General features: G+C 40.4%; 1 protein-coding gene across 1 annotated transcript; it reads right to left on the reverse strand.

The window, feature by feature from the left end:
- Nucleotides 1–221: 221 nt before the first annotated feature.
- Nucleotides 222–20,146, reverse strand: scn4bb (sodium channel, voltage-gated, type IV, beta b). The gene is made up of 6 exons (XM_058628202.1): nucleotides 19,803–20,146; nucleotides 19,365–19,643; nucleotides 8,302–8,465; nucleotides 4,225–4,444; nucleotides 2,363–2,492; nucleotides 222–2,001 (listed from the first exon to the last, which is right to left on the reverse strand). Exons 2-6 carry the CDS (start codon nucleotides 19,447–19,449, stop codon nucleotides 1,905–1,907), a joined length of 696 nt encoding a protein of 231 aa, XP_058484185.1. The 5' UTR covers nucleotides 19,450–19,643; nucleotides 19,803–20,146; the 3' UTR covers nucleotides 222–1,904.
- Between the last annotated feature and the right edge of the window lie 9 nt (nucleotides 20,147–20,155).

Here is a 20,155-nt window from a genome sequence, read left to right on the forward strand (position 1 = left end):
CGAACTGTCCAGATGTAGCTGAGATTGGCACAGCACCCCCCGCGACCCTCTGGTGGAGAATAAAGCGGTAGATGACGACTGATGATATAGTTTCAGTCTCGTATTGCCCAAACTTATGGAATTTTTTTTTCACCTGACCAGCCCTCCTTCTTACCAGACTTGAAGCTCATGTGGCCCCCAGGTCATTTGAGTTTGAGACCCCTGCTTTAAGGGATTGTTTATGGTTTCACCTCAGAAGCTGGCTGTATTATTATTATCATCATTGTCTACTGAGTTTTATAAACTATTGCAATATGTCATCAACATCACTGACAGAAGAGCAGAAAAGCACTACCAGGCACCTGTGTTTTATCAAGCAAAGAGAAGATAGAAGATAAAGAACCACGGTGAATCCTACAATATTTTGTCAGTATTTTGTGCTATTTTTTTTTTTTTTTACACTTTTTTAGTAAATCAGAACATACTCAGGTGAGCAGTTACAAATGCATTAGCATATCTGTTAAATAGAGCTGCTTTAAAATGTATTTTCAACTTATATCCAGATTTTTTTCTATTTTAATTTCAAGCACTTTAAGAAAAAAAAAATGTTAGTTTGGACATCACATGATAAACATTTTGAAACTCTGCTCTGGCTGTGGAAACAACTGCTATGTCATTGCAACAAAGCACTTTAAACAGTGCAAAACACTGCAATGACATGCAACTTTGTCAGGGATAAACTGACACAATGTCATTACTATGCAAATTAAATCAAAACATACCCAGGATTTAAAAGCATTTAACCTATGTGTGACTTCCTCTAAACAACCATCTAATGATAATGATAAGTGAACAGTTAAACTTTATTAATTTATATTTAATTGTTGTTAGATGTAGGCAGTGGATAACGTTCTTGTTTTCTCCAAATGTCTTTATGGTTGCACTTCCTTCACTGCAAGGGCAGTGAGTTTTCTTCCTCTTCAGCAGAGGCAGTAGTGCGGTTATAAATTATAACAGTGGCTACTTCTTGTTCTTCTTCTTCTTTCAGCTCAACACAGCAGATCCTCTGCCTCCATCTTGTCCTCTTCTTTGTGTCCTCTTCTGTAACGTCAACTGTCCTCATGTCCTCCTTCACAACATCCATGAGCCTTCTCTTTTCCTCCTGTCCAGCAGCTCCATCTTCAACATCTTTGTCCAATATAATCATGACTTTCCCACCTCTGCACGTGACCAAACCACTTTATTTCCAAACCATTTAATCTGAGTTGTCCCTCCAATATGCTAATTTCCATTCCAGTCCTTTCTGGTCACCCCCAAACACATCTTCAGCTCTGCCTCCTGTCTTTTAGCAGTGCCCCTGTCTCCAAGTCATACATCATAGCAGGTCTCACTCCGACCACCTCCAAATGGGATTGTTGTGAGCAGATCTGAAGTCACATTCAGGACACATTGGGTGCGTTCAGACCTGTAATCAGGGCTGCCCACATGTGATCAGATCTCTGAGGACAGATGTGAATATCAGGTCTGAACAGGGTCTGTGGTGCAGCCAAGAGGGTGCATACAATCCATATAATCCATATAAACTAAACTAATACAATTAAGTGAGGGATGCAAATTCAGTATATATAAAAAAAGCACATAAATAAGTCAACCCTGGATTATTTCTGATAGCTGTTTTTGCAATCACAAATAAGTAAATTATTTGTAAACTTGATGTCATGAGTTGCACATCTGTAAGTTTTCATAAATTCTGCACAGTTACTTTTCTAAGCACGTTTGATAATGTTGGGTACACATGGGTTTACTCCCACAGCCAGGCAGAGTTGTTTTCAAATTGCAAGAAAAGTGAACTTGAAAGTATCCAAACACACGTGCATATACAAATATATGCAGAGAGGATATGTGGTTTTTATACATGCACCTCCTCATTTCTTTTTTGGTGTTGCCTTAGAGTCAGCTTTGGATCCTGAGAGGCCATTTTCTGTGTTGTCGATCCCTGATGAAGTTACAAGGCACTCCTTACTGCAGATGAAGACAAAAAGTAAGACAGACAGACAAGCTGAAGGACAAAATGAAGGACAAGAAACAACAGCTCCAAACACGTCTTTTTACATGTGTAAATTTGCGATATCATAAATATGAAATGTAATGTACTTTATTTCTATAGCCCTTTAAAGCAACCCACAGTTGACCAAAGTGCTTTACAAAATGAAAGCATTCGCACAGCATTAAAAGAAATCAAGAATAAAAAGAATACAAAAGAATAAAAACTGTCACCACACCTAAAAGCCATTCTGAATAAATATGTTTGATTTAAAAAGAGCCTTGTAAAAATATGATGCCAAGCACCAACAACATCCTCCAATGTGGAAAATAAACTCACTTTTTCTCCTCCAGCTTGGAAAGAACAAAGAGAGTGAAGTTCTTCAGCAACATGAAGCCCATCAAAAAGGCGATGGCTCCGCCCACAGCTGATGCTATGATGATGGTAAGTGTTTTGTCCACCACCCTCACTGCAAACAACACCACACCACAGACATATAGACAGATATACAGATATACAAACAGACAGACAGGCATACAGACAGATAGACAGATAGATAGATAGATAGATAGATAGATAGATAGATAGATAGATAGATAGATAGATAGATAGATAGACATACAGATAGATAGATAGATATATACATAGATAGATAGATCTGCCCATCTGGTGCCATCTAGTGGTTGATTATCAATATTTACCTCCACCAAGGAGGTTTTAGCTTAGGTTGTTATTTGAAAATACTCAAATATAACAAACTAAGAGATTCAGGATCCAGGTTTGTTTCAGGATATTGTTTCCTCCTTATGTATGGGGCTTTTGTGTATTTTATCTTAAATTTAAATATAAGTTAACATGTGCTCTAATTTATTTTCATGTCAGTATTCATGAGGTCATTCAGTGAGCACCAACAAACTCTTTCTTTTGTGGTTGACTGACATATGTCAGGGTATGATGTTCAGCTTGTTTCCTGTAGGGTTACCCAAGGACCTATACAACAGTGTGGTCATTTTTTTTTACACATTGATGGGTTACTTTGAGTTGCTAGGGGAAACTTGCACACTGTCTGAACTTGCAAGAATATTTTACTTTTAGGTACTAGACCTTCATCAAGCAAACATAAATTAGGTGAGGATGTAAGTGTGTGAGCCATCAGCAGTGAAGTAAAAATGTTTTCAAATAACAAATCATACATTCAAATATAACAATATAACAATATCACTCAGAGAGCACAGGCTTGAAAATGTTGTCAAACCACTCCTGAAATGTACATTTTGAGCATTGGATCCAGATCTGCATAGAACTTTACCTGCTTATCACCATCTTTCAGAAGCATAACAAAATGTTTCCTGATCTGTTAAGATGACGCTGAGATATACACATCTGAACTTGTTAAATGGGACTGAACCATGTTACATTACAAACTTACAGATAAACCCACCCTAAGAAAAAAATAAGGAAGTAATGAATGACAAAATAAATATCAATAACAAGAACATCATCAGATTTATCATTAATATGTATATGAAAAAAAGTAATGGCTCACACACTTACTGCCATCTGAAACTGGGTGCTAAAATAGGCAGTAAGGTTGGCAGATAATAAAAAGGCCTACTACTACTGCATTTATACTGTTATCAGAGCTGGCCCAAAGCATATGTGATCACCAGGGGGCCCCCCAATGGTGTGTGGAGAAAAAACATTTTATTATACTGTATAAACAAATCTAGATAACTTTTGATATATTTAGATATGCAAATAGTGTTGAGAGTAAGGTATTTGGTTTTATTTTATTGTTGAAGATTGTTTTAAAAAAGGTCACTGGTTTACTTTTTTTTAACCCAAGTTCAGTATCACCACACTTAATGCTTCATTTTGAATACGAAAGTGCAAATTAATACTAAGACATAGAAGTGATTCATTTCCCTGGGATGTAAAAAAAACAAAAAAAAAAACAAGAGTGACACTGGTTTGATAACACAACTATAATTTAAGCAATTTATAGTGCTACATTTGTATCACCAAACACTGCTTTGGGGCCAATAAAGGTTTGGGCTGGCACTGACTGTTATTTACTTACTTTTTGCTTTGCGACTCTACATCTGATACCCTAATGTATGTGCATAATGGCAGGGAAACAGATGAGACCACACCCTCACACATATCAACACACAGCACCAATACAGATTGCAACCACTTACACTCATCCACCACAATGAGTTCAAAGATGGCACTGTGGTTCTTGTCCTTCTCTTTTGGGTTGCGTCCAAAACAAGTGTACAGGCCTCCATCATCAAAGGTGATGTTCCACAGCAAAATTGAGATGTTGTTGAGATGGTTCTTCCCCACAAACTCTACTCGTTCTCTGAATATGGCCACCTCAATTTCCACTCCTTCTGTTGGTATTGTTGACTCACAAACCTGACACAAACAGTGAGCTATCAATCATCAAAAACTACTACAACCACAACCTGAACATACTGGGTACTTTTTTGTTGTTTTCAGTGGGCTAACACTTTATTTTGATAGTCCATTGTTGGCTCTTTACTAGTAATTGTTCACATTAGAGGTGACATCGAATGCTTGTATCACACATATATGTTAGCTATGGAGGTCTACTTACATATATTAACTTGTTTTCATGGTTAAAAACCTCCTAGTTGCGGCAAACGAGGCGATCGAAAATCTCGTCACTGATGCTCTCGTCAGGGGCGCTGTTTCAGAAGAAAATCACACCACCAGAATGTGGACTGTGTTGTGATTGGCCAGCCAACGAGAGCTTTCCCACTGTCCTGTGATTGGTCAGGTACCTGGAAGTGACGTAATTGGTAGGCCAGCTCTCATATCACAGCTCCCCCTCTGGCATGGTGGATGCTCTGCATCTCAGCAGCTACAACGAGAGTAGTTCTTCTTCTTCTGCGGTTGAATGTACGCAACAGGATGTGCCCGGACTAGTGCCCGCACCAGGAGGCACTACGGTGGTGAGAGGAGTGGTGAGGTATACTGATGACAACACCAACATACGGAAGTGCCGATCCGCTTCGCAGAGCCCAGGAAAACAATAAAACCCTATTTTCTCAGCAGTGGCTGAACTGTTTGTTCTGAAACGTTAGGGTTTCATAAACGAGGTAATGACGCAGATACACACACAAACGCAGCGTTAATTGGAGCTTCCGGTCTATGTCGCCTTTAATTAGATGGCCCTGACACATTTACAGATGCAAGTGTAGTATCCCTACTAATAGTATGTTGATTGTCAATCATAGCAATGGATCCCAAAAACTGGGTTGGGAAATAGAAAAAAATATTTTGGGTCCCCAAACACAAAATTGTAAGATTTGTGTGTATATGTTTTTAAGGCTGCAACACACGGTGGCCGACAGGGGCAAACGCACTGCAATGACCCAAAACTTTATGTCCGATTAATAGGTGTCTGAAACATAACGGAAGTGCCAGGTCTGTGGGATCGCTCATTGTCGTGCAGCTCTATGACCAGCCGTTACAATAATAAGGGACAATTTAATTCTTACTTTATTAAAATACCTTTATTAAGAGGTTATCCGACTGTGGTCAAGCTATCTGACACTCATTTCTCTGTAGTCAAACTATCTGATGCTGAATTTTAATGCCTGAATTAGGGAATTTTGTTTACGTTTGTGAATATGCAGCTCCTTTCTCCTTCTGCATGTGTTTTGGGTCGTTGCAATGCATCAGCCACTGTAGCAACGACTAGTTGACTAATAGTCGAGTGCAAAATTAGGTCCAAAGTGTGGGAACATTTCGTAAGTGACACACTGTCACCTGCGTATATTTGAGTTTGCATTATATTAAAAGTTTGCATTCAAACTGTTACGTATTCAAACGCGATATATGCAGGGCACATCACATTAAATGGCAGTGCAGCTGTCTGCTTCCGTGGAGAAGCAAGTAACCATCTTGCAGTGAGGTGTCATAAATCCATCCATTTTCTACCACTGATCCAAGGTCGGGCCACGGGGGTAGCAGCTTAAGCCCAGGTGTCCCTCTTCTGGGGGAATCCCAATGCGTTCCCAGGCCAACCGAGAGTCAGAGTCTCTCCAGTGAGGAGGTGAGGAGAGGAACGTAGATCGACCGGTAAATTCCACACCATGACAGACTGTTGCAGAGCCCGCATTACTGCAGACGCTGCACCAATCTGTCTGTCGATCTACCACTCCATTTTTTCCTCACTCATGAACAAGACCCCAATATACTTAAACTCCTCCACTTGGAGCAGTATTTCACCCACCCTTTCTGATTTAGGACCATGGTCTCGGATTTGGAGGTGCTGATTCTCATCCCAGCCACTTCACACCCGGCCCGCGATCCTCTCCAGTGAGAGTTGAAGTTCATGGCCCGATGAAGCAAAAGGGACTACATCATCTGCAAAAAGCAAAGACCCAATCCTGAGCCTACCAAACTGGACAATGCCCTGGCTGCGTCTAGAAATTTTGTTCATAAAGGTTATGAACAGAATCGGTGACAAAGGACAGCCCTGTCGGCGTCCAACTCCCACTGGAAATGGATCCGACTTCAACCGGCAATGCTGACCAAGCTCTGACACTGGTCGTACAGGGATCAGCTGCCTCTGGAGTCCCACAGGCTAAAACAGCTTGATAGGACTCTTCAGCTTGACAGCATACCTTACCACTGTACCACACCAACCACCTTATGGCCACAGCTCTGCTGCCTCAACAATGGAATCAGAATCAAAATCAAAATCAAAATCAAAATCAAAATCAGAATCAGAATCAGAATCAGTATTGTTAAGTTCACGATTAGCTGTGGGGTAGAAGCTGTCTCTGAGTCTGTTTGTGCGAGTTTTGAAGGAACTGTACCATCTGCCAGAGGGCAGCAGGAGGAACAGGTTGTGCCCAGGGTGGGAAGAGTCCTTCAGGATGTTGGCCAAGCAGCAAGAGCTGAAGATGTCCTTCAGGGAGGGCAGTGGGCAGCCGGTGATTTTTTGGATAATTTTGATAACCCTCTGTAGGGCTCTCCTGTCTGCTGCAGAGTAGTTAGCATACCATGTGGTTATACAGTATGCAAACACACTCTCGATGGAGCAGCAGTAGAAGGACACCAGCAGCTTCTCCTCCAGGTTGTTTTTCCTGAGGATCCTCAGAAAGTAGAGTTGCTGCTGGAGCTTCTTGACAACTGTGGTGGTATTTGTAGTCCAGAGATCCTCTGTGATGTGTGTACCCAGGAATCTAAAGTCAGAAACTCTTTCCACACAGTCCCCATTTATGAGTAGGGGTTGGGGGGCTGCATGGTTCTTCCAGGAGTATATGATAAGTTCCTTTGTTTTTTTCTGATGTTCAGGATGAGGTTGTTGTCTGAACACCATGCTGCCAGTCTTTGGACTTCCTCCCTGTAGGCTGTGCCATCTCCTTCTGAGATAAGTCCAATCACGGTTGTGTCGTCGGCGAACTTGACAATGGCGGGAGGTGCAAAATTTTGCCAGACATTCCCACAGACCCTCACAATAAGTTGAGGTCTGCCAGGCCTGACCACCATCCTTCCCTGCCATCAGAGCCAACTCACCAACAGGTGGTGATCAGTGGACACCTCCACCCCTCTCTTTACCCGAGTGTCGAAGACATATGGTCTGAAGACACGACTATTAAGTCGATCTTTGACTCACGGCCAAGGGTATCCTGGTGCCAAGTGCACATATGGACACCCTTATGCTTGAACATGGTGTTTGTTATAGACTATCCATGACAGGAACAGAAGTCCAACAACAGAGCAATGGGGGGGCCATTCCTCCAAATCACACCCCTCCAGGTCTCACTGTCATTGCCCACAAGAGCATTGAAGTCCACCAGGAGAACGAGGGAATCCTCAGCAGCAGTACTAGCACCCCCTCCAGGAACTCCAAAAAGGGTGCCCCAATGTACAGGCCCCGAGCGGGGGCACAATGAATATGTCCACACCCACTTGGCACCTCTCACCAGGGGCAACTCCAGAGGGGAAAGGAGTCCAGCCCCTCTCGAGGAGACTGGTTCCTAAGCCCAAGCTGTGTGTCAAGGCAAGCTTGTCTAACCCAACCTCCATTGCCCCTCCCACAGGTGTTGAGCCCATGGGAAGGCGGGGTCCCACGTTGTTATTTGTCCGGTCCCTCACTTAGGACCTGTTTGCCTTGGGTAAGCCTACCAGGTTACCCAAGGTAAGCCTACCAGGTTACCCAAGGTAAGCCTACCAGGTTGGACTATCAAAATAAAGTGTTACCCTTGTTTCTCTCAGACTGTATTTTTTTTTACCCTCTGCATGGTGCCATTTTGGTTGAACTGCCAGTTGAAGTAGAGGTTCTCGATGCCTATGCAGCTTGAGTATGTGCAGGGCAACATGACTGTGCTGCCGTTCACTGCCTCCAGGAAGGGAATCTTCCCCACTGACATCTCCAGGGCCTCAGCATACCACACACCTATGAGACAAGAACTACATGATAAGATGGAACACACAAGTTAAGCAGCTGCTCACAGTACTGCTAATGTTACTATTATCCTCATCCATCCTTCATTTATGGCTTGTCCTATTCTGAGGGCACCACATCAGGCCCCGCAGTCCAGTGTCTGTGTAAGACTCAGATTCAGTTACACTGAAAACAACTGCTTTACCAGTCACTCGTTTGTGTGTCGCGTGTAAAACGAAGTCACCACAGTTTCCCACAGCCGTGCAGAGATGACTCCGCCCACGTTGAGTACGTACATTTCTTGACATTTCTCCAGCACTGATTGGTGTTTTAAAAACATGCAAATTATATTGTATAAATTATTCGATTGATTTTTGTTAAAACTGGAACCACGCTCATGTCTCTCTTAAATTAAAAGTAAAATTTAACCTGTGTGCTTAATTATAGGTGGCGTTGTCGCCCCCAATAGCTCCTAGCTCCTTTTGCCACAATGAAAATGAAAAACAAGAAAGGCAATATACTTTTTTAGTTAGAAGGATCAAATATAGATACATATTTCTAATATCAAATACATTTAAGTAGCTCTGTGGTGTAGTGTGGATGGATCAGTCTGTTGCTGAATGAGCTGAATGATGATGATGTGACAACTCTCGGCTAGTTGCTAAATCATTAGCATAACAGTCAATACTTCATACCCAAAGCTGTGCCATTCACACATCATTCAAGCACGTCAGGTTGGTTTGTTATTCATATTAATAGCAGATGCTCACATGCTCCCGTTACAGCTTATAATATGATCGTATGATCGTTTGATCGAACAGAAGTTTCAATGTGCGTATCATTTGCATTTTAAAACGGCAATACTGAGCTAGCTAATAACAGTGTAGCCACATAACGTTCTGAAACGCACAGTGGATTATTAAAACACAGCATCCAGCTTGAAAAATCATTTTTTAATCCCTGTATGTGACTTCGAATGAACACTAATGTACCATAGATTAACATTGTTAAGGAAAACTCACCCCATAATAAGATAGGAGGTTTGGGGTGCTTTTATTTTTTGCGTCATGTTGTCATCTAAGACGTAACTACTGTGTCTGTTCACCTCAAGGTGTCCAATTATTCTCATGTTCTGCCACTCTCTTTCAGCCGCTTTTATCCAAAGCGACTTACAATAAGTGCCTTTAAATTTAAACTACATGTTGCGGCTGCTTCTTCCATAGCATTTCAGTAGTATAGCAGAAAGGAGAAGTGAAAACACATGCAGCTGAGGAGCCTCCGCAGCAGTAGCTACGTATTAAGTAGCCATGTGTTTCCTCTGTGACCAGCAGATTCGCCAAAACCACAACAAAAGCACTTGAATGTGATATCACCACACTCTAACTAGGAATCAATTCACAGCGATCAAACAACTCTAATTCAAATATAAAGTTTATGGTTCAAGACCCACAATTCTGTCATTTGAAACATTGAGTGGCTTCTTCGAAACTTCAACTTGCATATTCTGTAAAAAACGGAAATCTCGGATTTGTTAAAAAAAAGAAGATTTTCTTTGTTTGATAGGCAGGGTGGAAGATGAGCCTAATTGGATGGATAACACGACAATGGACAAGGACAACGTGAAGAGCCTCTGGGTATGAAGATGCAGGTGGGAAAAAGTGACCACTGTGAGAGGCCTCCAAATACACCAGGGGAGAACACAGGCTTAACTTGTTCTGAGACATTCTCTATCATGAATGCAAAGACATGTTTGAAAAGGGGAGGCGAGAGAGAGTGAGATTGAGCAGCTAGTCCAGTCGTGGCATCAACTCCGCAAGTGTTGGAGGAAAGCAAATCAGAATGAGAAGGAGGGTCTCAAAAGTCTTTGGAATGAGATCAAGCAGAGCCATTCTGCGAGGGCAGAGCACATCGGAAGGAGGCGAAAGGAACGAGAAGGAGTGAGCCAACTTCTTCAAGAAACCCTTCAGGTTTGCCAGGTAACTGCTGGAGGAGCCGGAGTCTAAGAAATCGGAGGTCACTAGAGAGGAGCACATCAGGTGGCAGTATAGTGACCCAGCAAGGAATGAGCCCCAATGCTCAGTGAAGTCCAAGAGGTGGTGAGAAAGGACAGATCTGCATCAGCGGGGTACCCTACAGATTGTTCAAGAACACCCAGCAGTGCTGAAGCATCTGAGGGTCCTCATGCAAGTTGCACGGAAAAAAACATTCCAGAGGCATGATGGAGAGCTCTTGCATGATGTAAAATTAGAGAGTTGAACTATAGGCCAGTTTCCAGGTTCTGAGAGGTAAAAAAAAAACTTTGCTAGTAACAGTTAAGTGACGATGAGAAATGAGAGACATAGAGATCTACTGTTTAGTATATGGTTTAGTTAAAGCAATATTACCACAACTTAAAACAGAAATAAAAAAAAAGAATAAATAAATGAAATTTGATCCTGGAGGGGCAGAGGCAAGAAGCAAGCAGAGGGCACCCCCCCCAGCGCACGACAGATCTGGTTAGTTCAAGAAGGGGGGGGTGGTACAAGTGCTGCTCCGAGAACACCACAGAGATCACCTCTCTTGACCCAGGACTGCAGCATGGGAGTCGACCTGGGCAGAGCTGGTAGCTGCACTGCCTAATCAGGACACTACTCTTTTTATTCCATTGTAATACTTCTCAGTTTTTATTACTTTTTTATTGTAAATATTAGCATTTAAGCAGTAATTTGTTGATGGTCCCCAAATGAGGCCGTGGTAGTTAAGAGCGATGGGTCGGACATTGAAAAAACTGTGATTGTGCAGCTATCACTGGATGGAAACAGAGGAGGGTGCTGCTAGATCTGGAGCAAATGTCCATTAAATATCCAACCTAAAACTAATTTCACTGCAGTAGTCACCCCGCAAATGAAACACACAGCTTTCTTTCAGACAGGAAAAATAACTCTTCCTCCCATTCACTGTGAAAATTATAAGTATCAAGCTTATGAGATTTGTCATGCGCAGTATTGTGCATAATACTGACCTTTGAACCAAACTAGAAATCAGAGTTGATGTATGCATATAACATTTTAATTTTTACTTTCTGCAAAATTTCCGTTTTCAAATCTACATCAATGCAAGTGTGAAACATGTAATACAATTTTAGACGAGCTCCTTGGTGACTAGTGTTATTTTTAAAACATGCCCCACAACTCATGTGGTCCCTGCGGGCAACCTGTTTTGGTGTATTTCCACCAGCTCTACTCGCCTTGCCTCGCCACGCCACGGCGTGATTTAAGTAGCGTTTCCACTTTTTAGTACCTTCTCCGGCGAGGTTCCAAAAGCGTGCTGAGTAGGTACTACGCAATGATTGGTCAGACTGCCAGCCACTGACTGGCCAGAGTGCCGTCATAGGAAGGGACGTCCCACACACAAATCAAGCCAAACAGTGGATCAGTTAAAACTACTTAACAATCCTAAAAACGTGGGTTAATCTCCAATAACTACCAGGAGTCTGGTGTAAAGTCACTCGTCACATGTTTGTGTGTGTGTCGCATATAAAACAAAGACACCGCAGTTTCGCGCAGCCGTGCAGTGATTACTCCGCCCACGTTGAGGTACTTTTTATTGTTGTGGAGATGCAACCTAAACTGTGTCGTGCCGAGGTGAGGCGAGTAGAGCCGGTGGAAATACGCCATTTGTCTCTGTATGTTGGCCCTGCGATGCACTGGTAACTGGTCCGAGGTATACCCAGCCTTTCACCTTATGTCAGCTGAGACTGGCTCCCAACCCCAGCTGTATCCCCCACTGCTGGGATTGCAGCAGTGGAGGATACAGCAGTAGACAATGAATGAATGTGCTGTTGGAATTATTGCTGAGTCAAACCCTGAGTAGCATGACCACACCAAGTCCTTGCTGTTACTGTAAAGAAGAGAGGATGGAATCTGCTGCTCCCTATGAAAACTGTAACTGTACACCAAAGGACAAAATTTAAACAGCACTGAAAAGTCACACCCATTACTTATACACTTATTGACTTACTACAAGAAGCATTGAGAAAACAAACACATTTCTACATGGTGCAGGTATGTCACCCTCATTTAGCTGCTTAGTTTCCTGATCAGTCATGTGTCAAGGTCATATTTGTAGCAAATAACTGCAGTGTAGCTTTACATCAGGTTAACAACAGACTCTCTTATAGCACTTTTATACATTATTAAAGCACCATGGGCTGAATGTGTCCAACTCGTGTGTGAGTTGTAAACTACATTATCACAATGCAGTCATGCTGACACGCCACCTGGAGAAACACACATGGAATGAAAGTCTGCAGGAGCACCTGGGATCTTTTCTGCTGATTCAGCTCTTTGTTTCGCACACACAGTGCTTTGTCACTAACACACTCAAGGTCGGTGTGCAACGGCGAGCATCACTGCAGCAATATATGAATGCCACAGCATAGGAAGAGTGAAAAACAGTGAACCATTGTATGTGGGGATGCTATTGATTGCTTCTCTAATCTATCATTGCTGTCTCTCCAGTGTTTTCCTCAGCTGGTCCACTGCAGCACAGTGAGCTTGCAAAAACAGTGCCAGGGGAGCAACAACATCATTTGCTTCCTCCCCCATCTCTTTATAGTCTTGGACCTTCTTAAGTGTCATTCTGGCTTTTTTTCCCCCTTTAACAGTATTTTTGCAATCAATACTAAAGCTGACAGTGATAGTAGTGTAAGTCTACATACACTAGTAAAGTAAAATCCACTGTAAATATTAAGCTCATACTGTATATAATCTTAATCTTACATACTGTGTAGTGTGTTCTATTTTATAGTCTTATATAGTCAATATATACTATATTGTACATTCGTAGATGTGAAAAAGCACATTTATTATTTATTACCTTTACTGTCTGTGTTGCTGTGACACTGTACATTTCCCCATTGTGGGACGAAACAAAGGATTAATTTATCTACAGTATAAACATTTTTCATGAAATATCCTTTTTATTTTTACTAAGCTTTTTTTAAGATTTCAGTCTGTAATCTATTCTAATCTAATCTATCACTGCAAAAGTTTTGCACTAGAATAATTTATTTTTCAGAAAAAAATATTAAAATGTGTCTTAATAAGATAACAACATCTTACCTTTAAATTTGAATTACCAGTAACAAACTAACACATTGGTTTGCATCAAATCCCATGCTCCTGCTCCTGGTTTGTGTGTTCACTATTGTGGTGTGTATTAGTTTTGTGTACAATTCACTATCACAAATTGTGTGTGTGCAAATAGCTTTAAGGTATAAATTAGTCAGCCTTATCAAGTAAGGGAAGAGTAATTTTAAGTAACTTGTCACAAGCAAAGTAACTGTCATTAAGAAATGTTTAAACTTCCTTAGAATTTGACCAGATTTTGGCCTGCTTTTCCTCATTTTAAGGCACATTACAGTCTGAAAGTGGCTGAGGATTTACAAACTATTATTTTTTGTTACCAGCATTCTTTTGATTGTTTTCACAACATAACAAAGAAAACATAGTTATATGTATTGAACAAACATGTCAAACCAAACTGAATTCACCCCACCCCTCAATATATTCCAGATCTTAGTTGGGGATTAGGTTAGAGAGTAACAAGGTTTTAAAATCTGCTTCCTACATTGGAAGATTATTTTTCTTAAAAAGGAAAATTTGAATACACTTATGAATATTATTTTTGCAGTCTTTGTTTAGATTATTATCAAAATTTTCAGTAAAAACTCTGACTTAAGTAGATCAGAGCTAATCCAGTTTCTAGCCCATATAGACATAGCAGATACCAAATACCAACAAAAAAAACCCTGACAAAGACCAAAAACAAGAAACAGATCAACAACAAAATAGAATTACAGAGATATATAAAAACAACAACAATACAACATAAGAAAAAGTTAAATGTCAAGGTATGAATCAACACCTGTGGGCAGATAAGACCAAATAGCAAATGCACTATCCACCAAAGATGGACGAAAAACATGTTTTGCAGTTATTGGAGCTAATATGGAATAAGTCTAAAGATTAAAACAACGCCTGAATTGATTCCAGACCCTCAAGGATGTTTTAACAATTACATTTTTTGTATAATTAAAAGAGGGACTCTTGATGGTAGAATGAACCAATGCCGAGAGGGACACTGGGTCACATGACGCAGCCTCCATCTTAAGCGAGATAGGCGGGTAGAAGTATGTGTCGAAAACTCTGAGATTAGCTGCCCAGTAATAAAACCTCTGATTTGGTAGAGCCATTCCACCCAGCACTTTTGGCCTCTGTAAAAATTGCTTAGGAATCCTCTGGATTTTCTTGTTCCAAAGATTTAATTACCATACCATAATTCTAAAATGATGGTATCAATTTTACTAAAAAATCATTTGGTGAAGAAAAATGGGTACATACTGAAATAAATATAAACACTTTGGCAGGGTGTTCATCTTCACAACATGTAGGCTGCTAAAGACAAGTCTGGAGTAGGTACTCATGTGCAGCCTTATTCAAAGGAAACAACTCACTCTTATTTAAATTTCGTTTGCAGCCAGAAATAGCACCAAATATAAAGCAGTCAAATATAGTGAGAGCCACAGGGATGGAGACGTTAAAATTAGAAATGTAGAGGAGCAGATCATCCGCATAAAGAGAAACTCTCTGCTCCACCCCATTCCTGAAAATCCCTGTGATGCGGGGGTCACAACAAAGCGCAATGGCGAGAGGCTCGCCATGGCTAAGGCAAACAAGAGGGGACTCAGAGGACAACCTTGGTGAGTGGAGCAATGGAGAGGGAAGTACGCTGATTGGGTGTTATTTGTCCTCACCGAGGCTACAGGGGAGGAATACAGTAGCTTCACCCATGCAGTAAAGTTCTTACTAAAGCCAAACTTCTCTAAGGTGTAAAATAGATACCTCCACTCCACGCGATCAAACACCTTTTCATGACACTTTGTCATAGTGTGGTGATAGATCAAATTAAAAAGACTTCTAAAGTTTAAAAAAAGAGTGTCTTTCTTCAATGAATCCAGTTTGGTAGGGAGAGATGATGGTGTGTAACACTGTTTCCAGGCGTAGGGCAAGCATTTTGAAAACTGATTGGCCGATAGGAGGAACAGGTGAGGGGGTCTTTATTCTTTTTAAGAATAAGAGAGATAGAGGCTTGGTGGGTAAACTAAGGGATGGAAATGATTCACTAAACATATCTAACAAAACAGGGGCTAATTTGTGCCATCTGGGCCTGGGCATTTGCCACCTTGTATTGCTGTAATGGCAACCGAAAGTTCATTGGTGGTTATTGGCATCTCCAACTTCTCAAACATGTCATGTCGAATCAGAGGAATTCCAAGTGAAGTGAAAAAAAAGTCTAAGTCCTACAAATCAGACTCAGATGTATATAATAAAGCATAATAGGTTTTAAATTCATCATTAATTATGTTGGGGCCAATTGTAATACCTGCTGATGTATTAATCTGGGGGATTTGGTGAGAAGAGGCAGACTGGCGTAATTGTGAGCCAGTAGCTTGCCAGACTTGTCACCCTGTTTGTAATAATTACTTCTGGACTTAAAGAGTAATTCAACAGCATGATCCGTGGTAACCTTCATATCTTTTCAACCAGATATCTAGTAATAATAAATGTTAAACAAAAACTGAGCTATCTATTCTGTTTAAAAGGGGAAAAATTAGGTGATTTGGTGCATTGTCGAAAACACAAGAGATATGTGGGTTATCCCGCACGCATTAAGAGTACTTCATCAAATGAGGTAATATATCTCTCCCTACGTTAGCTGGTTTTAAGTCTATCTTGCAGTTTTTGTAGCATCTTCCCTCTATATTAAGACAACACCTGTGAGCAAAAATAGCCTTTAAGGCTCTGAAAAAAAGAAATCACTAACTTTTTTGTCTAAAATCAACAATATAAAATAATACATATTAATGATTTAGTAAACTGGAAAAGCTTGTGTTTTTTTAAACCCACAGTTCCTACATGTGACAAACACATCAGTCACATGGACACTTGGCAATTTGCTGTGTGCTAACTGTGTGCTTGTATGCTTGTATGCTCCACACCCATAAATTACAGTATAAATTTAAAGTCGCACGTATGGTGATTTGAACGAAGAGCGTGTTGAATGAGGTACTGACACATGCCAGGACTCACTCACTGCCAGCAAAAAAGGCTTTAGTTATGTAATAAAATTCTCACAGCATAAAATGTATTCCTGCTGAAAACTGTTGTGAATAACATTTAAATATAAACAAATGTCTGATACATTGAAACCAGGGTCAAATGTTTTCACATAAGGTTGATTAAGTTTCTCAGCTCTACATGACTAGCAGTGTTAAGCAGAATAATTACATCAACATTAATAATCTAAAAAAAGAAAATGTGTGCTAGACTTCCTCACTTCTTTATCTCACTGTTAGACAGTCCTAGACAGAAGTAAAACAAGCTCTCTGATTTTTCAGCTTCTTAAATGTGAATATTGTCTGGTTTCTATGCTCCATGTAACAAATTAATCATTAAAACTATATCATTTAGCTTTGTGGACAAAACAAGACAACAGGTTTGGTAAACACTAATCAAAATTTTTCAAGATTTTCTGACATTTTACAGATCAAACAAGTACTCGATTAATCAAGAAAGTTTGATTGATTTGACGGTTTAATTGATTATGAAAATAATCAGGTACTGACACAATTTAGATTTTAGAGCTGGTTCCTGGTACACGAGGAGTGTTTAGTCCAGTCAGCAGTGAATATACAGGAACTAAACCTCCATGCTCTGAGGAAGGCAGTTAAAATTATGGCCGCCCCTCTGATTGCATGAATTGTACAGTGATGTATGTTTTGCTCTTGTTTTGCTAATAATAATAAAAATAAGAATAACTTTGATTCATAAAGCGCCTTTCACGAAACCCAAGGTCGCACAACTTGCACAACTTACATACTGCACAGATTTTTATTCTAAATAATTGCATTATTTTATTTTTATTTTGCTCTAATATTTGTTTGTTTTTTGCACCAATGACCAGAACAAATTCCTTTCATTGTGTTAGCTATACCTTGACAATAAACCTGATTCTGATGTCAATACCTCAAAAAAAACCTGGACTATCCTTTAAAGGAAAACCTTTTGTTTGGTCGATGTAAATTAAAGGCAAACTGTTAATGCACCTTTGATGGTACACTTAACTGACTGTCACATTTGCCAATACATGTTATCACTGTACTGCCTGCACTACTGTGTTCTTACGGTTTATATTACTATTTGCACGACTACCTGGCCAGTAAATATTTCCAATATTATACAGCCTTTTAATTTTGTGTACACATATTTTTCTTATTGTCTTTTTGTTTATCTTGTTTTTTATTTTTACCTGTCTATATCACATATTTCCTGACTGATGCTGCTCTTTTTCGACCGTTCAGTTCAGTTCTGTTCTATTCTATTCCATGAGAGGCTATCACCACCATGTGAATTGACCCACAACATTATCACTATCAGATTCCTACTGTGCTGTGCTCTCACTGTCAGCACCAAAATAGCTTTAGTCTCTATGACTCTTTGCAAATGTCATGACTCAAACAGGACACACCACACTGTTTGACTGCAAGAATGTCCTCAGCTGCATCATGCACTTTATTCCAAGCTGACCATTTTTTTGTTTTAGCTTTTATAGTCTTGGCCTGTCATGTTACCAAGAACCAAAACAGCATGTATTACCTGGATGTAACATGACATTGAAAGTAGTGCTTTAAAAATGAAAACCAAGTTATCAAATAATTCAGCTTCTAAAAATGTGAATAATTTCCGGTTTCTTTGCTCCATAAAAACATGTTATGGACAAAACGATTAGTTGCAGCCCTAATCACAACATACAGTGCACTGCTGCCAACCAGTTCTGTCACTAAAGGAAAATCCTCACACAAAAATCCCCACTGTAACAACACAATGAATACGTCTGCATCTAAAATCCACTGTATGCAGGTCAGATGCAGATGAGGACCAGTTTTAGAGAAGCTACAGCAGAAGAAAAACAAACACACTGATGACCACAGTGCAAAAATAGGGAGGGGTAACACTTTACAAAAAGGGTCAATTATTTAATGGTTAGTAAATGCTGTAATAAGCATTGCTAACTGTTAAATTATGTTTGAACTAATCATGTAATTGTGTTTTTCAGGTTAATTAAGGTATTACTTCAAAAAGGTAGTGGTAAAGCCAGTTAACACAGTAATAACTGTTACGTTTATGGAAGTACTGAATAAGCATTACGTATCTTTATTAAGCATTTATTAGCCATTGTTAACCTTTATTAATGCTCCTCATGACCCTTATAGTAAAGTGGGTCATGCTTTGCAGAACAACATCTTCACAAATATATGTATACACATGCTAAATAAGAGTCTTAAACAACTACACAGATACTAAACCTTTATAGGACATGTTTCCCATTTTACAAAAAGAGTCACAAGGAACTTCAATAAAGGGTAATAATGATTAATAAATGCTTAATTATAGTAAAGCTTATTTTGTACTCCCATATGTTTATGAAGTCATAGTTAAGGGATGCATGATTGACGTTTTACAATAAGGGTCATACAGAGCATTAATAAAGCATCCTGAAGTAATGCTTAACAGAGTTAAGAAATTATTATTTAGTGCTACTATATATTAATGTAGTGTCGCTTAAAAGAAACACATTTTCAACTTTACAGACACAGAAACCTTTAATCAATTTTAACAAAAGAAAGATATTTACAGTTACAGTTACTTTTAATGTAATTTTAATTTCAATTGTAATTCTGTTAACAGTTATTACTGACATTACTGTGTTAGCAAATGCTTATAACAGCATTAAGGAATGTTAATTAATGAACTCTTATTGTAAAGTGTCACCAAGGGAGGTGACATGCAGTGTAGAGATAGACGTTACCAAGCAGTACAGAGAAGATCAGGCCGATGGCTGTGTATGGAGGATCCAACCTTGCGGGTTCAACCCCAAACCACAGAACCTCCATGACAGCAAACAGTGTTGCAGGATCCAGTCCAGGCTCAGGACGGCTGGGAGAATAAACCTTAGCACAATGTAGCTGCCCTGCTAAACTGGATTCAATGTGGACAAGGTTGTCGAGTGTGTCGTCCCTAGACAAGGCACATCCCAGCGGTCCTGGGTGAAGAGTTGCCGGCTCCAGCCACACGCCAGTGGCAGAGACTGCAAGTGAGACAGAGGGCAGAGAGAGAAAAGATCAGGAGAGAGGGGAGAGCAAGATGAGGTTAATCCAGAGAAATTGTGAAAACACACAAAGAAGTTGCATACAGGTTAAAGGTGTCCTTACATGTTTGAGTGAAGAAACATAAATGTCTGTCCTACCTGCTGTACTGCCGGTGCTCGCTCACTCACTCACTCACTCACTCGCAGGAGGCTGGCAGCGTGGACCAACACTCACTGTGCACAGTCAGGGTTCACTCAAGGAGAAGCTGCCACCACTCTCAATGCAGAGACAGCCACATTGCAGTGGTGGCTGGGATGAGAGACAATTGCAGGAGGAGAGGGGGTGGACAAGCAGAAAGAAGGACAGACACACAGAGTAAGACAGGGGGACAGGATGAAAAGCTGCTGCTCCTCTTCATCCTCAGTGGAGCCACGATGAAGCTGACTCTTCTCCCTGCCTGTCCCTCTGGCTATCTCACAACTTTCCCCTCTTCTGTAAAGTAGCTGCATGC

This window comes from Solea solea, chromosome 4 (assembly GCF_958295425.1).
Source record: "Solea solea chromosome 4, fSolSol10.1, whole genome shotgun sequence".
In the NCBI taxonomy this organism is placed as follows: domain Eukaryota; kingdom Metazoa; phylum Chordata; class Actinopteri; order Pleuronectiformes; family Soleidae; genus Solea; species Solea solea.

Excerpts from the sequence above, each read along its gene's own strand:
- scn4bb (XM_058628202.1), bottom strand. The coding sequence starts at position 19,449 with ATGGAGGTTCTGTGGTTTGGGGTTGAACCCGCAAGGTTGGATCCTCCA. Across the intron at positions 2,493-4,224 it reads ACTCATTGTGGTGGATGAGT|TGAGGGTGGTGGACAAAACA; the intron begins GTAAGTGGTTGC and ends TGTTGTTTGCAG. Across the intron at positions 2,002-2,362 it reads TCCAAGCTGGAGGAGAAAAA|TAAGGAGTGCCTTGTAACTT; the intron begins GTGAGTTTATTT and ends CTTCATCTGCAG.